Below are 16,625 nucleotides of genomic sequence, written 5' to 3' on the forward strand. Positions count from 1 at the left end.
GAAACCTACTTCGTCTTCTGTAAGAGATGGATCTTCCTCTCGAGACTTATAAGACATCGAACTAAGCCTCTGTAAAAAAAGGGAGAAAGAAAGAAAAAAAGGCTCATTACCAGTCAACAGTGTGATACCTACAATAAAACCCTCGCACTACAATCAATACATTGTATTTTATGGTCATTTGCTCACTAGTTCCATTTCACGGAGCTAATTTCCAGCGTACATCTCTGGAGATAACAGCCCTGAGGTTAGTAGAGCTTTTTAATATATCTGCTCTTACGCTGACCTGAAAAGGGCAAATACAATGTAATGCTTAAAACAAACTCTGCTGTGCTGTATCCCTGCCTTCAGACTTCCAATGAAGCAAGAAAGAGTCTGCAAAGGTTTTTGAGCAATTAAAAGTGAGCTACAGTACATCTTCAGGTACGTTCCTAGAATACAAAAGGACTACATGATCTGGTGCCTTCCTCGTGGGAAATGCCCTTCCTTCAGTGGCTCTGGAAGCACTGCAAGCTAGTTAATCCCTCCACCACGCCATGCACCTGCTGCTCAGAGGTGCCCCCGGCCTCAGAGCCACACATGTGGACACAACCTGCTTCAACTCGGCTTGAAAGGGGAAGCTACATTCTCTGAGGTCTGCCTGGTCCAGCTCATGTGCCAAAGTGACCTAAGAATAGAGGCTTCGTGTAACTTCAAGAATCCAAAGTGGAATGCACAGGGGAAAAAAAAGGAAGAAAGAAACAAAGAAACATGAAACACTGGAAAAATCATCTGACAACTACAAAAAATGTCTGAGAACCTCTACCCTGACCACCTTCCAGCAGATGTGGGATTCCTCCCCACCACAGCACAAAGATCTGGTGGACCTCCGGCTCATGGTGGCTGGGAGGGAGCCTTCAGCACTATTTGCAACAGGCCACGTTTTGGAGTTTTATGCACATTCTCTGCCTTGAATATCAGATGCCTTCCAGTGCAGACCAAGACTGAGAAACAGAGCTCCACCATTTTAGCATGGTCACTGAAATATTGCTTCCAGGAACATACGAGTTACACAAAACCTTTTTCCCTACAGGTTCCTTACAGCAAATTCCTTCCTACTTCCACCTTTCTTGGTGCTTTTACTTTTAATAAATTCCTAGCTTCAAACCCCAGAGATGGGTCTGATGAAGACCTTGAAGTCAACCCTGGGGTTCCTGGCTGCTGACCTGCTGGCTGGTGAACCTGCTCCTCAACCTGGGCTTTGTTTACTCACTGATAAAACGAAAAATAAAATATAAAGTTCAAATTCATTTTGGCATAGCCCCTTACTGGATCTGCTATACTGCAGCAGCTTGGCTTATTCTTTCTTACTTGTAGGATGTTTTCTATCCAGAGCAGTAGCTGAATATTATCACTGTTATCCGCTAAAACAAATGTGTGTGAGCAAAATTCTGCAGTGAAGTCATTTTTTTATTAGAGCATCCGTGGGCACTTCTGCAGTTTCCCACTCCAGTCCTGAGAAATAGCCCCACGTGCTGACAGCCCTGCACTTGTTTTCATACTAAGTAGCATTCTTTCCTCTGAGCACAGAACCCATGACACTGGTCTTGAAGGATATCATCATGTTGGGAACTGAAAAAAAAAAATCGCTCCTGAACAGTTTGTACCTAGCAATATTATAAATCACATTTGAAACCTCAATGCAAACAGAACACGTCCTTGTTTTCTATCCCCTTTCCTTTAGTTCCTCGACAGCAGTGCATTTTGTGCTCGTTGGCTTGGCTATGTTCCTGACTGAGGCACCAGAACAAGGACACCATTCTCCTGTGGTGCATTAGCAAGAGATGCTTTGCCCATCCTCATGCTGTGCTGCTCTGAAATCAGACGGGCAACAGCCAAATGCACACACAGAGCACTTCTACCACTCTTCCTGTGTTTGCTCACTCTGAAGAGACTTGGGAGAAAAAGGAGATCTGTGCTGCCTTTTCTGATTAAAAAAACTTTAGAAAAAGTATTCTGTCCCTCCAGTTTTAATAGAAGAACTACACCCAAGTTTTTCCAGTTTGCAAAGGCCTGTGAGAGGCACTGTGCTACTAAATTTGCCTTTCTTCTCCAAAACCTTCCAATGGTATTGTCTGTGTCACAGCCAACAACCAACTCACAGAATGAATTGTCATCTGTTCCTCACCCAGCCCTGGCAGCGATCTGTCTTCCTGCAACCACTGCCTGGCAATGCCACACAGGAGAGCCCTGAGCAAGGACTGCGCTCCTTCGGGCCCCAGCAGGGCTGGATCATTTAGCACAAGCAGGGGCACACCTCCTGGAAAACGAAAAAGCTCCATGGACCGCTGTTTGCATGGGGCTCCTCTTCATGCAGATCATGAACATCATGCTGGAGTGGTCTCTGGTTTGGCACACTGAGCTCTCTTCCAAAGCAAGAAGCAAGAATCATCGAATCATGAAATCATTAAGGTTGTAAAAGACCACTAAGATCATCTAGGCCAGGCGTGCCCCAGGATGGTGCAAAAATAATGCCTCCTATGTTATCCTGTTGGTCCACAATGTCAGAGGTGGATGCTGGTGGTGTGGCAGTAGATGATGAAACTTCCCACCAATATTCCATTGCATGCTGTTGCCATGCAACAGATGGCAGCAGAGGGGCAGTCTGACACAATGGCATCTGGCATGGAAGTATGGATTAAACAAAAGTGTGGCACTGAATACCTCCATGTGGAAAAAATTGCACTCACTGACATTCACTGATGTTTGTACAGACCAAACTGCGGATGTGAGCACAGTGAGGAAGTGTGTGGTTTCAGCAGTGGTGACAGAGGATCACCTCTGCTGATTTTCACAAGCACAGCATGCAGGCTCTTGTTCATCACTGGCGAAAATGGATAGCTAATGGTGCTGACTGTATGGAAAAATGATTTTGTAGATAACAATCTGCTCTATCAAACAGTGTTATTCTGCTCTTTATAGCTGTTGTAGTTTTCATGGAAATAAACAGGAGGCATTACTTTTGGAGCAGTGTTTGTATATGTGGCCCAATGCAACTCCTCTTTATTCAATGCAGACCAGGCAAACCAAAAGGTTGGACACCTGTGCTGCAGTCCAACCATAGAGAAGACAGAGCTGTGAAGTCCACCTAACTAAAGTAATTACAAACATAAAGATTATTCCCATAAACATCTTGTTCCTGGTTGCCACATCAGAAAACACAAGCATTGCAGTGCATCGCTTCAAGAAGCAGAAGTGAGGGAAAAATTATCACCACAACAGAAAAACACTCCTGCACCCACCTCCACATACAATGCCAACAATAATGACATTTATATATTCAATCAATTACCATTTCCAACTCTGCTGCAGCTGTAGCTCTCAAGGACAGGACAGGCACACGCCTCAATGCATAATGCATGCATCTAGCAGAGGGCTCACCAATGAGCTGATGCTGCCAAGGCTTAACTCAGGATGACATTAGCTCTGAATAAATTTTAATTAGACAAACACCTTTTTTCTGGCACTTAGGGAACAGTATGTGCCATCTCTTGATTAATCCTTCAAAACCTGAACCATTTTAATCAATTCCCAGTCATTGCAGACACTGACATTGTATACACGGTGTGCTGGGAGCTCCCGGGCAGCAAACATGCCTCTTTTGTATCATTGATGGGGAAATACAATGATTTTCTGGAAACTTTTCACACTTAGAAAGGAAAATGTCACTGGTTCTGAGAGCTGTTTCTCTAAAAAATTAATTAGAAATTGCATACGACCTGAAGTCGGCAGAGGGGAGTGTTGGTGGATTATGAGCAACACACTATATTAATTTACTCCTTAATGAGCTTGTTATTTGTAAGAATGTGCACTGAAGAGCCTGAATGAACAATGTCCAGATCTTAAGTCTTCTCTGTATTCACACTGGCTCTCTGGGGTTCTATACATTATACGGTTAAACACAGAATCATAGAGTCAGAATGGTTTGGGTTGGAAGGGACCTTTAAGACCATGTAGTTCCAACCCCCTGCTATAGGCAGGGACACCTCCCTCAACACCAAGCTGCTCAAAGACCCATCGAGCCTCGCCTTGAATGCTTCCAGGGAGGGGGGATTCTAACATGTATTAAACACGTATTTTTCTGCCCTCTGCCTGGATTACTGAAGTATGTCAACCACATGGACAACGAGAAGCAAGTAATAACACCTCAGCTCTCCTATCATTTTTCAGATAAATGTTTACATTTAAATATCACATCAAATTTCAAGAATTTTTGGAAAGGCTCATCAATATCAGAATCCAGAACTATATTAACCTGCTAAAATAACTTTTTTTTTTTCAGAGTTACAAAATTTCTAAACCAGTCCTGAAAAATGCAAACTCAACAATTCGAGACAACTGTGTGATTATTTGAAAGGATTCTTAGAACTGATTCTAGTGAAAAAGGAAAATGGGTAAGATCACTGAAAAAATCATCACTGTTTTTCAAGGGGTCTGCCATTAAGGCCGGGAGCAAGAATGAGCTCTGAGAGAACATAATGTTCGGCTGAGGTAAGAATTGTTATGTGTGACAAACAGAACTTGACAATACAAAATCTACGGGTTTAGAGAGTTACTGCAGCTTTTGTGGTTGGCTTAATGGAGATATTTAATTTAGCACTTCTCTTCTGTGATCTTTTGTACATAGGAATTGCTGAATAGCAGCTACAAGACCAAAAGCAGATTTTACGTTTTAAAGGTCTACTACTGCAGTCTCTTTTCCTCTCTTTTGCTGTCCCTATCATTTCATACAGAGGGAGACCAGATGAGTGGCACTGAGTGGCACAGCAGTTACACAGCGAGGCTGATGTGGCCCAACACAAGAGGCACATCTAAAGCTACAGCATCTACTAAAAATGTCTCAATCCCTTTTTTGCAGATTTAGCTTCTACTAGAAAAAAAAAAACAAAAAATCAGCACAAAACAAGACTGAGAGTCTGAACAACATATAGCTGTTAACAAAGGCACCAGATACCTACTGTAATAGTACCCAGAAATATAACACCATTAAATATTTCTATGTCATTTCCATGTAATATTTGGGAAAAGCTTTATGAAAAGCATACTCAAGAGTTCTGCTTATAGGTTCCTATAAAACAAACACATGCCTTTAATACAGAAGCTGTGCTGTGCATTTTTCCCATTTTCCTATTTTAGTCTTGCCTAACATTAAGTGTTTTTTTATTTCTTGGCATTTTTTGCTATTTTAAAAAAAGTCCTCAGCCCTGTAAGTTCTCTAGCTATTGTTAGCAGTTGGACATGGTCAAGTAGTATTTACCTTCTCTGGTTTACTTGCTCCTTCTGTCCCTTCTCCTTCATCCACTTCGTTCTCTTGCACATTCTCATTTTCATCAAGAAGTTTCATGGGTACTGGAGGAGGAAGCTCATCCTCTATATCTGGTGTGTTGTCCAGAGGGCTTTCTGAATTAGCACTTTGGCGACTTTTTTTATTTCGGTCAACAGATGCATACTCTGCTGATTCAATTCTGCACTCAGGAATCTGATCCTGATCTTCAGTAACCATCATTGAAGCCGCTGACTTTCTGTTGCAGCTTCTTTCCATGTTGGCTGCTGCTCCAACATCTTTGATTTCCTTCACAGTTTCATACAAGCAGTCTTCAACTATGTTCTCTTGAGAGGAGCTGTCTTTCAAGACTTCATAAGGCCCTTCCATTCCAAGACCTTGATCATTTTCGGCATTTCTAGCTGAGATGATGGTCTCCATGGTATTGTTAGGGGGAATACTGGGTAGTTCCCGGCTCTGGTGACATTTTAAGGATTTCCCAAGACTATCCTGTTCTAGCAGATCAGAAATAGATGTTTGTACTTCTTCATAAGGCTGGATACAGGCAGTTGTACTGTCCTCTGAGAGCACTACAGAAAATGATTAAAGAAGTATTTAAAACAACCGCATGACTAAGAAAGGCAAATGTGGTTTGGTACTCTCTACATTACTTCAGTTTTATCTCTCATTAAAAAGGATAAATGATGGTAATGCCTGAAAAAGTCGTCATGTTTTCAGTTTACCAGAAGTTTTAGTTTATGGAGATTTCTGCACTCCACTATTAAAACATTATTCTGACAGCACCTTAAATGCTTTGTGCACCCTTGCATCACTTACACAGCAGCGTTCACAATAAGAATGGGTGGGTTGGCACAGATATGTTTAGCTGGCTCGTACTTGGTTCTGTTGAATGCTTAGACTGCTGAGTCATCTCCAAAGGGGAACACTGGCAGGAGGCCTCAAACCAATTGCATTTAAAATATCTTGAAGAGATTTTCCTTTTTCCACTTCCTTATTTTGCAGTCAAAAAACACTTTTTTGCTGCCTTCTCCCTACCCAGCCTCACCTTGTTTAACACGCTGGCCAAATTCTCATCTGATCCACACCTCACTCAACCTTGCTGAAGTCAGCCTCACAGCTCACAACATCGAGAGCAAGTTATTGGAAGGCTGTGCCAAACTTCTCCTAGTCTTGTAGCACAGAACGTAGGCTGACAACCTACTAATGAGCCAGCCATACGCACAAAAGAGAAGATTAGACTTCACAAAGTCGTGTTGGTAGAATGTGTTTAAGTCACAGAAGTGGGCCACATGTCTCTGTCACAAATAGGGCACTGAGGACTGAAATTTATGGGACTTCTCATCTTACGATGCTCACATAAGACATTTGCCTGTGTTCGCAGATGTATACATACACATGCACATATGAGCACATTTCAAATAATACAGGGTATGTTACTTTATGCGACAGTATTTATTTCAAAGATCGTTTCTGAATAGCTTTACAGTACAGTTCCTATGTCATTCTCTTGGAAAAATCTACCCATTCTTCCATTTTCTTTAGAGTGTTTGACATTATGACACCAATTGTGTCCATTATATTACCAAAGCAATCAGTGCCATTGATTTGGTGGTTGATGAGTATGTTTCTTTATTTTGTGCTCTGGGCATGCAGACTCACAGAGCCAACTCCCCTGGGAGCCGTAATCTGACAACAGAACCCGGGAAAAAACTTAAGGTGTGAGTAATTGCTATAGGAATGGGAAATGTGAGAAGAAAAGGAAAACATCCTTCTCCATTCGTCTGCCTCCTGTGCAGACCTGGGGAGGAGTAAGACGCATGCAAGGTGTCCAGTTCACTCCCCATGTTCCCTGCAGGCTTCCTGAAGAACAGCAGGAACCAGCCTGGAGAAACTGCAGCATGTTTTTCCCATCTGGCCCTTGGGGATATCTGTGCTCTCTAGAAGGGTTGGCAGATAAGGGTAGATAAGCAGTCGCCAACACAGTGCTGGCAGGTTGGGCAAAAGAAAAAATAACGTGTTTGATGGTGCTGCCCTTATAGCGCTTCTCCTTCTCAAAAGACAGAAACAGAAAAGAAAGAAATATTAACAGAAATGATACATAAAGCATAAATAATAAAATAAAGTAAATCGGTTCCTGTTATGTGAAAGGGTTGCTATACACATTGTAAGCTGAATGTTATCAAACAGTGCAGAATCTGCCTGACAGCTGACGGCACGCCTCTTAGCGGTAGATTCCAACAGCCGAGTGTGTGGTGACTGCTGGCAGGCAGGAATGCTTCCCTGCACAGGGCTCTGCTCTGCACAAAGAGTCACTGGGAGATGTAAACAAAGCAACAAGCCAGTGTATGGGAACTGCAGTGAAATGCAATGGCAATGTTTAGAAACTCCTTTGGTTATTTGTCTCGGGGGGTTAAAGATTTAATAGCTTACCCTCCAGCTTCACAGGGAGGTGCAAGTAAGGGACATGGCCCCGGTGCCACAGCAAGCCATAGGCTCTCACCAGTGCTGAACCAAGAGCACATTTATTTTTAGGCACAGCTGAGCAAAGTATTTTCCAGTGATATGCGACTTCCAATGAGTGTGAATCTTTTTGAGTGTTCAGCAAAACAAAGAATAAGAAAAAAAGAAACTGTATTTGTTTCCTAAAATACAAAAACACAAATCACAGCCTCCTACAGCACGGGTCTATGACCCAAAGCTGTAGTCCCTGAAGAAGGACCTGAAATATTTCCACAGACATGAGGAGCACTTCTAAAGCACCAAGGTCCAGCCGCACCTCTGGTCACATCCCAGCCCCATAGCTGGTTGAGATGGGAACCCAGCAGGCTGTGTCTGGTGACCAGGCTTATGTGCACCTGTAGCTTTGTGGCTGCCGACTTTGTGCCAGATCCCCCAGGGAGCCAAGGGGAAACAAAGGGTATTCAGGCAAACAACAGGACTACACCAAGGAAAGCAGGTGGCTGGAAACCTAAGACATGATTACAAATTACAGTAAGTTTCGGAGCGCGGCTGAGGTGGGAGCTCTAAGCGTGGGCACCGCACTTCATGGCCATCCCGCCCACCAGAGCAGTGCTGCTCACCATCGCCGTTGCTGAGCGCGCCGTTCTGCTCACTGCTGGGCGGCGGCTCCGTGGCAGAGCTGGTGATGGAGTGGCTGAACACCTCCTTCTCGGAAGGCTGCAACACAAAGCAGGTAGGTTGCATCGACGTGCGGGAACATTCGTTTCCAAGAACAGATACATAATGAATTTCGTTCTCATCTCAGGAGTGCTGACTTGCATGTTTTATTGCCAGGAAGGTCAAATCACGCACACTGTTCTCCAAGAGTTATTTATATGTTTACAGATGTTAAAACAAACCAATGCAAGTACGCCCAAGGTGATCTCCCTTCCAAACTCTGTGAATAGAAATCATCACCACTTGAACAGTTAGAAGACAGTGGCTGACAAATGGGTAAACCACACTTGCACTGCCACCAGAGCAGAAGGAAAGCAGGAGATCTGGAGTTACAACAAAAAAATTGAGATTGACTGAAGTTGTCCTCCTTTTACTGCTCCAAAACTTCTAAATTTCCCTTGCTCAATAGCCTCCAAACTGCTGATCTGCTTTCCAACCTGCAGTATTTTGCAAGGATCCTGATGCAAACCAACCCCAAGGAAGATACAAGTTATCAGAAACAAACACTTACCACACTCATCAGATTTTCATGATCTCCATTCTGATGTTTGGACTTCTTTTCCCTTAGCGAAGAAGTACAACATGTTACTACATATTACACTAATCTTCAAAAGTCAATCATTAATAGCTTTTACACAGCTGCAGGGAGCTGAACACAGCTGCTGATTCACAACACTATTACAAATTGAATAACTAAGGATGATTACAGGGACAGGTATGGCTTCAACATTAGGTCATCAGCAAGATAGGGTGGTGGTGAACATATCCTGAGGAGGTTCAGTGAACACACACCAACCTTTTTTCTTGTTTAATGTAAGATCACACTAAAGAGTTACTGATGGTAATCACAATATTATTATCATCAGTTGAATTATATCTGAAACATTCGGAGATACATGATACATGTCTTCTGATAACAGATGACCTGTGAGGTTCCCTAAACTGCATGTCATGTATGTCATGATAAACATGTCTATCTTTTAAAGAAGTAGAAGAAACCCACAGAATTTATCCTACTTCTATTCAGGATGTCAGCTACAATTAATAAGCATGAGAGCATGAGCAGTTCAAGCAGCCTACAAATTGCATAGTAGCAGAGGCCTTGAACTTCACTTTTAGATGAATTCTGCTTCAACAGGATCTTTGCAGTACTCAAGGTCTGGATTGAGTTTCCAGTTTCTATAACTTTGGAAATAGAACTATAGAATTGTTGGAGTTTGAAAGATCCTCTAAAGGTCTTCTGGTTCAACTTCCCTGCAATGAACAGGGACACCTACAGCTAGATGAGGTGCTCAGAGCCCTGTCCAGCCTGACCTTGAATCCAGAGATGGGGCAGCCATCTGTTCCAGTGCCTCATCATCTTCTCTCTAAAAATCCTCTTCCCTACATCCAATCTAAATTTTCCCTGTTTTCATCTGAAACCATTTCCCCTTGTCCTATCACAACAGACCCTGATAAAGTCTGTCCCCTTCTTTCTTATAGGTTCTTATTTTGAAATACTGTAAATAAATGACAAGCTTGAAATAATAATGCTCCCTCCCCTAGGTGAAAAGGCAAATAAAAAGGTGAGAAAATACTGATGAAATGAAATCTATGATACTTTTAAGTCTGTAATGCACCATACTTCCCACATTAGCAACAGTTAAAATTCTACCTGATTGTGAAATGAGAAAACAGAGCAAGGAAGTCTGCAGCCATGCCCAGATCATACAGACTATTGTTAAAGTGTTTTTAAAGTTCTTTGGAAGTTTTCTGACTCTGACATTTTAGAATGAGAAGATTTTGTTTAGTTTTCCATGTCCTCAACCATTTTTAAAAAGTAAGCTAGGAAGAAATTTTACATAATTGCATTTATGCATAAAGAACCTGCCCTACACAATGACCTGCAGTAAAAGATACTGCGTGTAGACCTGCAACACAATCATTTATTAAAGAGCTTCTCCAGATAGTTTCTGACAATGAATCTGGGTAACTGCAAGGATACACTCAGTCGTTTGATTTGGTTTTAAGAACATCTTTCTAGCAATGATTCAAGGTTTGGAGTGAAATTACACCTTCCAGCTCCAGCTTTTTAGGGTGTCAAACAGCTGCTGGTGATGACCACAACTGTATTTTGCCGTGTGAGCATTAGAGGAATTCTCCTGTAAAACAGCCTTACATTGTAGACATATGTTATGCCGGAATAGGATTTTTGGTTGTACAGCTTCCTGAAGAGTACATTCAGCCTCCAGGCAGGTGTCTTCTAAGATAGGACAGACCCTGTAGGATCCAACCCTTCAGAGAGGCTAGACTCAGCACTGAACCCACCAGCCAAAGCAAAGCAGAAACACAAAGAAGTGACCTTCCTTTCCTTTTCACCTACGCTTTTTCCATTCTGTTCAGTTCACCTCATTTTCTCAACTGATAACAGGTTATGGAAACTTTTACTTCCAGATCACTCTGCGAAACCACCTGTTCTCTCAAAAAACCCGGCAAGTCCAAAAGTCTAAACGATGAGTCAGGAAGAGGGAGCTGTATGTTTGTGTGTTCGAGAGAGGAGAGAAGAGGGCATCTCCCAGCAGGACGGAGGGACTGACGGTGGCTGCTGACTTTTCCTCAGCAGGGACTAGTGCTAACGTACTGCTCCTGTCCTGCAAAACTCTGAGGACTGCTGGATCTGAGCAGAAGACAACTTCTGCTGTGTGGCTTATCCTTCCAGGTCACATCAAGAAATACAGCCTGTTTCCCTTTCGCCTGCTCACATCAGCTCTGCCTCCTGGTTTATAAAACGTTTTGATGCATTTGCACTATTTCAGCATAAAAAGCTACTTTTTTTTCTTTCTTTCTGCTTTTATTTCACCAGGAGACATCTTACATTTCTCCAGCTAGGTGTAAAGAAGCATTTAATGCTACTGTTGGTGTAAAGAAACAGTATAGATGGAAATATCACAGAATCATAAAGGTTGGGAAAGACCTCTAAGATCACCAAGTCCAACAGTCAACTCATCCCCCCCGTGCCCGCTAACCTTGTATCTCAGTTCATTCATACATCTCTTGTTATGCCTCCAGGGATGGTGACTCCATCACCTCCCTGCTTTCCGTGCATTACCACTTCCTCTGAGAAGATATTTTTCCTAACATCCCACCCGAACCTCCTTTGGTAAAATGTGAGGCCATTATCTCTCACCCTATCAAAGTTTTGGCTTAAGTATTAACTTAAAAAATGTTTTTAGATAGATCTTTCTGTGTGTTGTGTGAGCTGATATTCAGGAGAATGCAGAAGGCCAAGATATGTCAAGGGTATCTATGAGTGAGAAACAGGACGGACGGTGCTTAAAGAAGGGCTGGTACTACCACTGGTCCCCTTCCCAGCACATCATTACAGTCAGCCTCCCCAGGGTATGAGAAAGCACCTAGCAAGCACTACAGCATTACTCCTTCACAATGAAAATATATTTTTAAATTGCTCCTCTGCAGCAGAAAACAGTATGAACTGCTCAAATTCAGGTTTGCTCTGAAAACAAATATACTGTCAGGTATGAGCTCCCAGATAAATCACCCTGAGGGTAAAACACTATTGGAAGCCAACCCACAGACATACCTGTGGGCACATCATGGAAAAGGCAGGGTAGTGTGAATTAACTTAGCTCTCCAAAAATGGAAGTGACTACTTTGCATTAACTTACTACAATGTGATAATTAGGTACTTCTGCACTTAAGTTCTCAGTGTTTCTCACTAATTAGTTACCGGTGCAGCTATTTCAGTCCATGCAATTACTTGAGAAATGTTACTGCTTCCTAAGCTCCTGAGTCATACCTGTTGCAGCTGGAGCAAAGGAAGATGAGGAAGGTGAGGAATAAGAGTGTTGTTACAGCTGCCAAGCTTCCCCACAGGATGACGTGGACCCGTCCGCTGCTGAGGAAGCCGCTGTCTGGTCCCATGATAGTAGCAGGAGCTGGTGTCACTGCGGATGAAGAGGCTACCTCTTGGAGAAGGCCGGCATCTGTGCTGAACACAGCTTCCGTGTCTGCAAAAAGTTAACATAGATTTTGAGGATAATGAATCTGACAACTCCAAATCTGGCAGGAGAGATTTTCAGCTGGAGATCTTAGAAAAAAAACAGTTCGGAGTGTAAGGCAGCCAGACAAAGATTATCTTCAGCTACAATTCCGATGGCGACATAGAACAAACCTTGTAAAATATTAATGCAGCCTGTTACATATCTACAATCTCAGCACGAATAAAATGTAGCACAATATCTCTGTACTATCTCTGTACTTGTTCTTGAGGAAGAAACTTTACAAATCCACTTCAAGGCAGAGTAGTCTACTTCGCAATGGTATTTGTTAATTTCATTGAAAAGTGAGCTTTCAAAAAACAACTACTGCAAAGTTAACACGATAGAGTTGCAGCAGGACTTTACTTCCAGTCCCTGTCTCCTGTCTGCAAAGGTTTCAGCGTTTAAAGTACAATGACAACTAAGTTACATAAGGCTTTAAAAAGAATACCACAGAAATCTTTCTCACAGCAGATCAGCTCTAATCTGCTAACCTATTTCTATGTGAAATACTTGTTTTCTTAACCACTGGTCTGAAAAGTAGCAATACTGAATTTTTTTTTTGCTTTTTCCCCACCTAAGTGCAAATCTAAGATAACAACTAAAAAGAAAAACAGACACCGGTTTTTAAGAACTTGGATAAACAGAACTTTTGCTACAGCATAGAAGCCCCTGGATAAACATTCTGGGTTAACAGCATTATGATACATAATCTTTATTATACACTGTGTTATAAACATTTGTACATATTCTTAATGTAACACATTGTTGGCTTATGGCAATGTTGAAAATAGAAAGGACAGGGAGCAGCAGGCATCTCACATATTGTGGAAGTGCAGAACACGTTTTACTTGGAGAACCAACACCCAATAGCCACTGCAGCAGACCTCAGTGAAGATGACTACTTTGGACCAGCTCCTATGGTGGATTTTGCTGCCATGCTTAGCAATCTCTTTCTGCAGTTATTTTGTTAGAGAAAGAAAAAATGAACCTTTAAAAGCAATGAGGACCACTCTAGAAACGACGCACATAGCAGATGTAATTCTGATATAGCCCTGCCTTATCTCTCTTCTAAAGCAAAAACCAAGGTTACATTTACAATGAGTCATTGTCACATCACTGGCTACAGCGGTATAAGAGCTTCAGAGATGAGGAATCAGATTTAGTCAGGAACACCATCAGTGAATGGTCAGCAACCTGATGTAATCCCGTTTACTGTAATGCTTTGAGCCCAACCCATCAGCCAGCTGTTCAGCCACTGCTTTATGTTTCTGTCTAGCTGTATGCTGGGCATTTTGCTCAGAAGGAAGCTGTAAGAAACAGAATTCAGAATTTTCTGAAACCCAATGAGATTATATCAACTGGCTTCTCTTGGTCAACCAGATGGGTGACTTTGTCATAAAAGGAGATTAAATTCATCAAACAGGACTTTCTCCTCATGAACCCGCACTGGCTGTGGCCAATGACTGCACTGTCTTTCAAATGTTTTTCAGTAACTCCCAGAATAATTTTCTCCACAATTTTGCCAGGCATCAAAGTGAGACTGACAGGCTGTAATTACTGGTGTCTTCTTTCTCGCCCTTCTTGAAAACTGGGACAGCATTTTCCAGCTTCCAGTTGACTGGGTCTCTCCAGATTCCCGAGACCATTGAAAAACAATTGAGAGAGGTCTCCCAGTGAAGTTGGTCAGTTCTTTTGAGTACCCTGCGATGAATTCCATTGGGCCCCATAGACTGCTATGCATCCAGGTGGAGCAGCAAATCCTGCCCAAGTTTGAGGCTGGCTGGCCAAGAAGTGTAAGACACAAGCCAGAAATGAGAAACTCCATCAGGCAGAAGCCAAATGGAGTAAATGACCAAGGACAGAAACTGTACTTGTTCTGCAGTGAAAGCCCAAGAATGCAGATACCAAAGCTTCAACTGTAAATTGAGAGAAAAGTAGTCAGAGATGGTCAAATGCTGTGGCATTTGAACCAGGAAAGGCAACTGCTGGAGACAGCAGCTACTTGCGCAAGCAGAACAGCTCAGTAAGCTGGAAGAGCTTGACAAAGAAGGAAGCCCTAAACAACGGAAGCGCGGCAGGCAAGGCGTGCCCCAGTGACTTCTGGCTCCTGCAGGAGTCTGGCATCAGTGCAAGAACACCTAGAAGCTGTGCAACAGTTGTGCTTTAAATGCAGAGCAGCAAGGTTAATGCACGGCTAATGTAATTGATTTTGAGCAGCCTCAGAGGCTAGCTTTAAAGAGAAATGTACATGCAATCATGCCCACGGAACAACAAACAGCTAACATCAAAGACCTCAGACACCTGAAATGGTTAACTACTGCTTCTACAATAAAAAGCTATCCCGTGCTGCCCTCTGGTGAAGCTTTCTGTTAGGGGAAAGGTATGTGTGTGTTCCGTCCTCACTGCAGTGCTCTGGTGTTGGTGCTGCAGAGGTGAACACAAAATCCTGCTGCCAAGGATGGAGCCTACACAGTGTGTAATCACCTGGCTCGACAAGATGTCCTGCTGCCACCTCTGAGAGACTGCCAGACTGGAATGGTTTAACCTCGTGAAATAATCACTGGAACACAGTAAGGAGCAGCTGTGCTTATTTTTTTTAGTATGTAAAGACCTTTGAAGATGAATTCGTTAGTTGCACTCTTTCCAGAGAAAGGCAAGGGGACCTTGGTTCATAAATCTCCACACAAGTTACCAGTGACACAAAACTCTAAAAGAGAGTAACAAAGTCAGAGTTGGGATACCTGGATGAGGAGACTTGTTTCATCCACGGCAAAATGGCAGCACTGGTGGGGTACATTCACGTTTCAAAACCACTGTCAGTTCAGAAAACTAATTCTTATTCTACGCTGAACAGAACTTCTCCTTCTTGTTGGAACTTTCTGTTGCTTTTTAGATATCAATATTTGTAATTAGTGGAACCTGGATGACAAATAACACCCATAGCCACTTCCTCAAAATTGCACTTAACTGCACAGTTCTTTTCGTGGGTTCAGAAAGACAGGCATTTCATTACACGACCTGCACTGTCCCTGAATAATGTGTTATTTCTCCTTACAGGTGCTGCAAGGACAAGGCACAGCTCAGGCATTTCAATGTGATTTGGTGGGGACAGAAGGGTACAATGCAAAAGCATTTATTTGTTGGTAAACTGAGAATAGAAAATGCATCCAGGGTGAAGAGTTTTGAAGTGAGACATACAAAAGAGTGTGAGGAAGCTGCAATTTTGGGGAGTGCAGGGAGTGAGGATTTTGGATAGTGAGGGCGTGCTGCAAAAGCTCAGACCAACTCCTGAATTTCTTACAAGCCTGGGAATGAATGGCTTGGACAGGTTCAGTGCACACAGGACCCAGTGACCCAGGAGGTTCCACTCTTTTGGTTTTAATAATGAATTGTAGATAGAGACCAGGCAAAGGAACAAAAATTGTTCCAACAACCGAACAACTTCAGATCTGAGAACCCAAATGCAAAAGGACAAGATGAACACTGGGATCACAGCTCTCTCTTGTAAACTTTCAGAGCAAGAGCTGTTCCTTCTCAGACCGTAAGGTCTCCTACCAGCCTGCTACTTCCATTTCCAATACCTCCAGTGGGAGTTGTGCTCAAGGTTAGGTCCATAGCAGTAAATTTAACACAACTGGGATAACTGTCTTATATTGGAGCCAGTTGGCATGGCACAGTCCAGGTTAAACTTCTCCATAAAATGGTGTTTGCATCCCAACTGTTCACCAGGAGTGGCCCCTGGTCTGAGATATAGCTCATGAGCTGTGCTTGGGAAAGAGCCATTTGACTGCAGCCAAAAGTATGGCTCTGGCTGCTCTAATGCATTAAAAGCAGACTGCTTTTATCTCAGACCAAGAATCTGATAAAAGTGGGTCCTTTTGACCTCAATCCCTCGTGCTAGAACTCCTTCTCTCCTTTTGGTACTCCCTCACCACAGGATGTGCCCAGCTTTCCATTCAGCCCAGCTCCTTTCATCAGCTTCCAGCTCCCATCCCTCTTCTCAAGTTCTCACTTCTGTATGTTGCCAGAGGCAATCCCCTCTGTTATATGTGACAAAAGCAATGGTAATATAGCAATAAACACACAAA

At 42.8% G+C, this 16,625-nt stretch overlaps 1 protein-coding gene across 10 annotated transcripts in view; it reads right to left on the bottom strand.

Moving 5' to 3' along the window:
• Nucleotides 1-16,625, bottom strand: part of PAG1 (phosphoprotein membrane anchor with glycosphingolipid microdomains 1) — a 107,832-nt gene that overhangs the window by 10,430 nt on the left and 80,777 nt on the right. For all 10 annotated transcript variants that reach the window (XM_085221335.1, XM_085221338.1, XM_085221336.1 and 7 more), the window contains 5 exons: nucleotides 12,294-12,504; nucleotides 9,009-9,060; nucleotides 8,401-8,497; nucleotides 5,294-5,889; nucleotides 10-69 (listed from right to left, as the gene is read on the bottom strand). In XM_085221335.1, coding sequence (XP_085077461.1) covers nucleotides 10-69; nucleotides 5,294-5,889; nucleotides 8,401-8,497; nucleotides 9,009-9,060; nucleotides 12,294-12,418 — 930 coding nt within the window. In that variant the 5' untranslated portion in view covers nucleotides 12,419-12,504. The remainder of the gene's footprint in view (nucleotides 1-9; nucleotides 70-5,293; nucleotides 5,890-8,400; nucleotides 8,498-9,008; nucleotides 9,061-12,293; nucleotides 12,505-16,625) is intronic.

The sequence above is a fragment of the Meleagris gallopavo genome, chromosome 3 (genome assembly GCF_905368555.1).
Source record: "Meleagris gallopavo chromosome 3, MGAL_WU_HG_1.1, whole genome shotgun sequence".
NCBI lineage: Eukaryota > Metazoa > Chordata > Aves > Galliformes > Phasianidae > Meleagris > Meleagris gallopavo.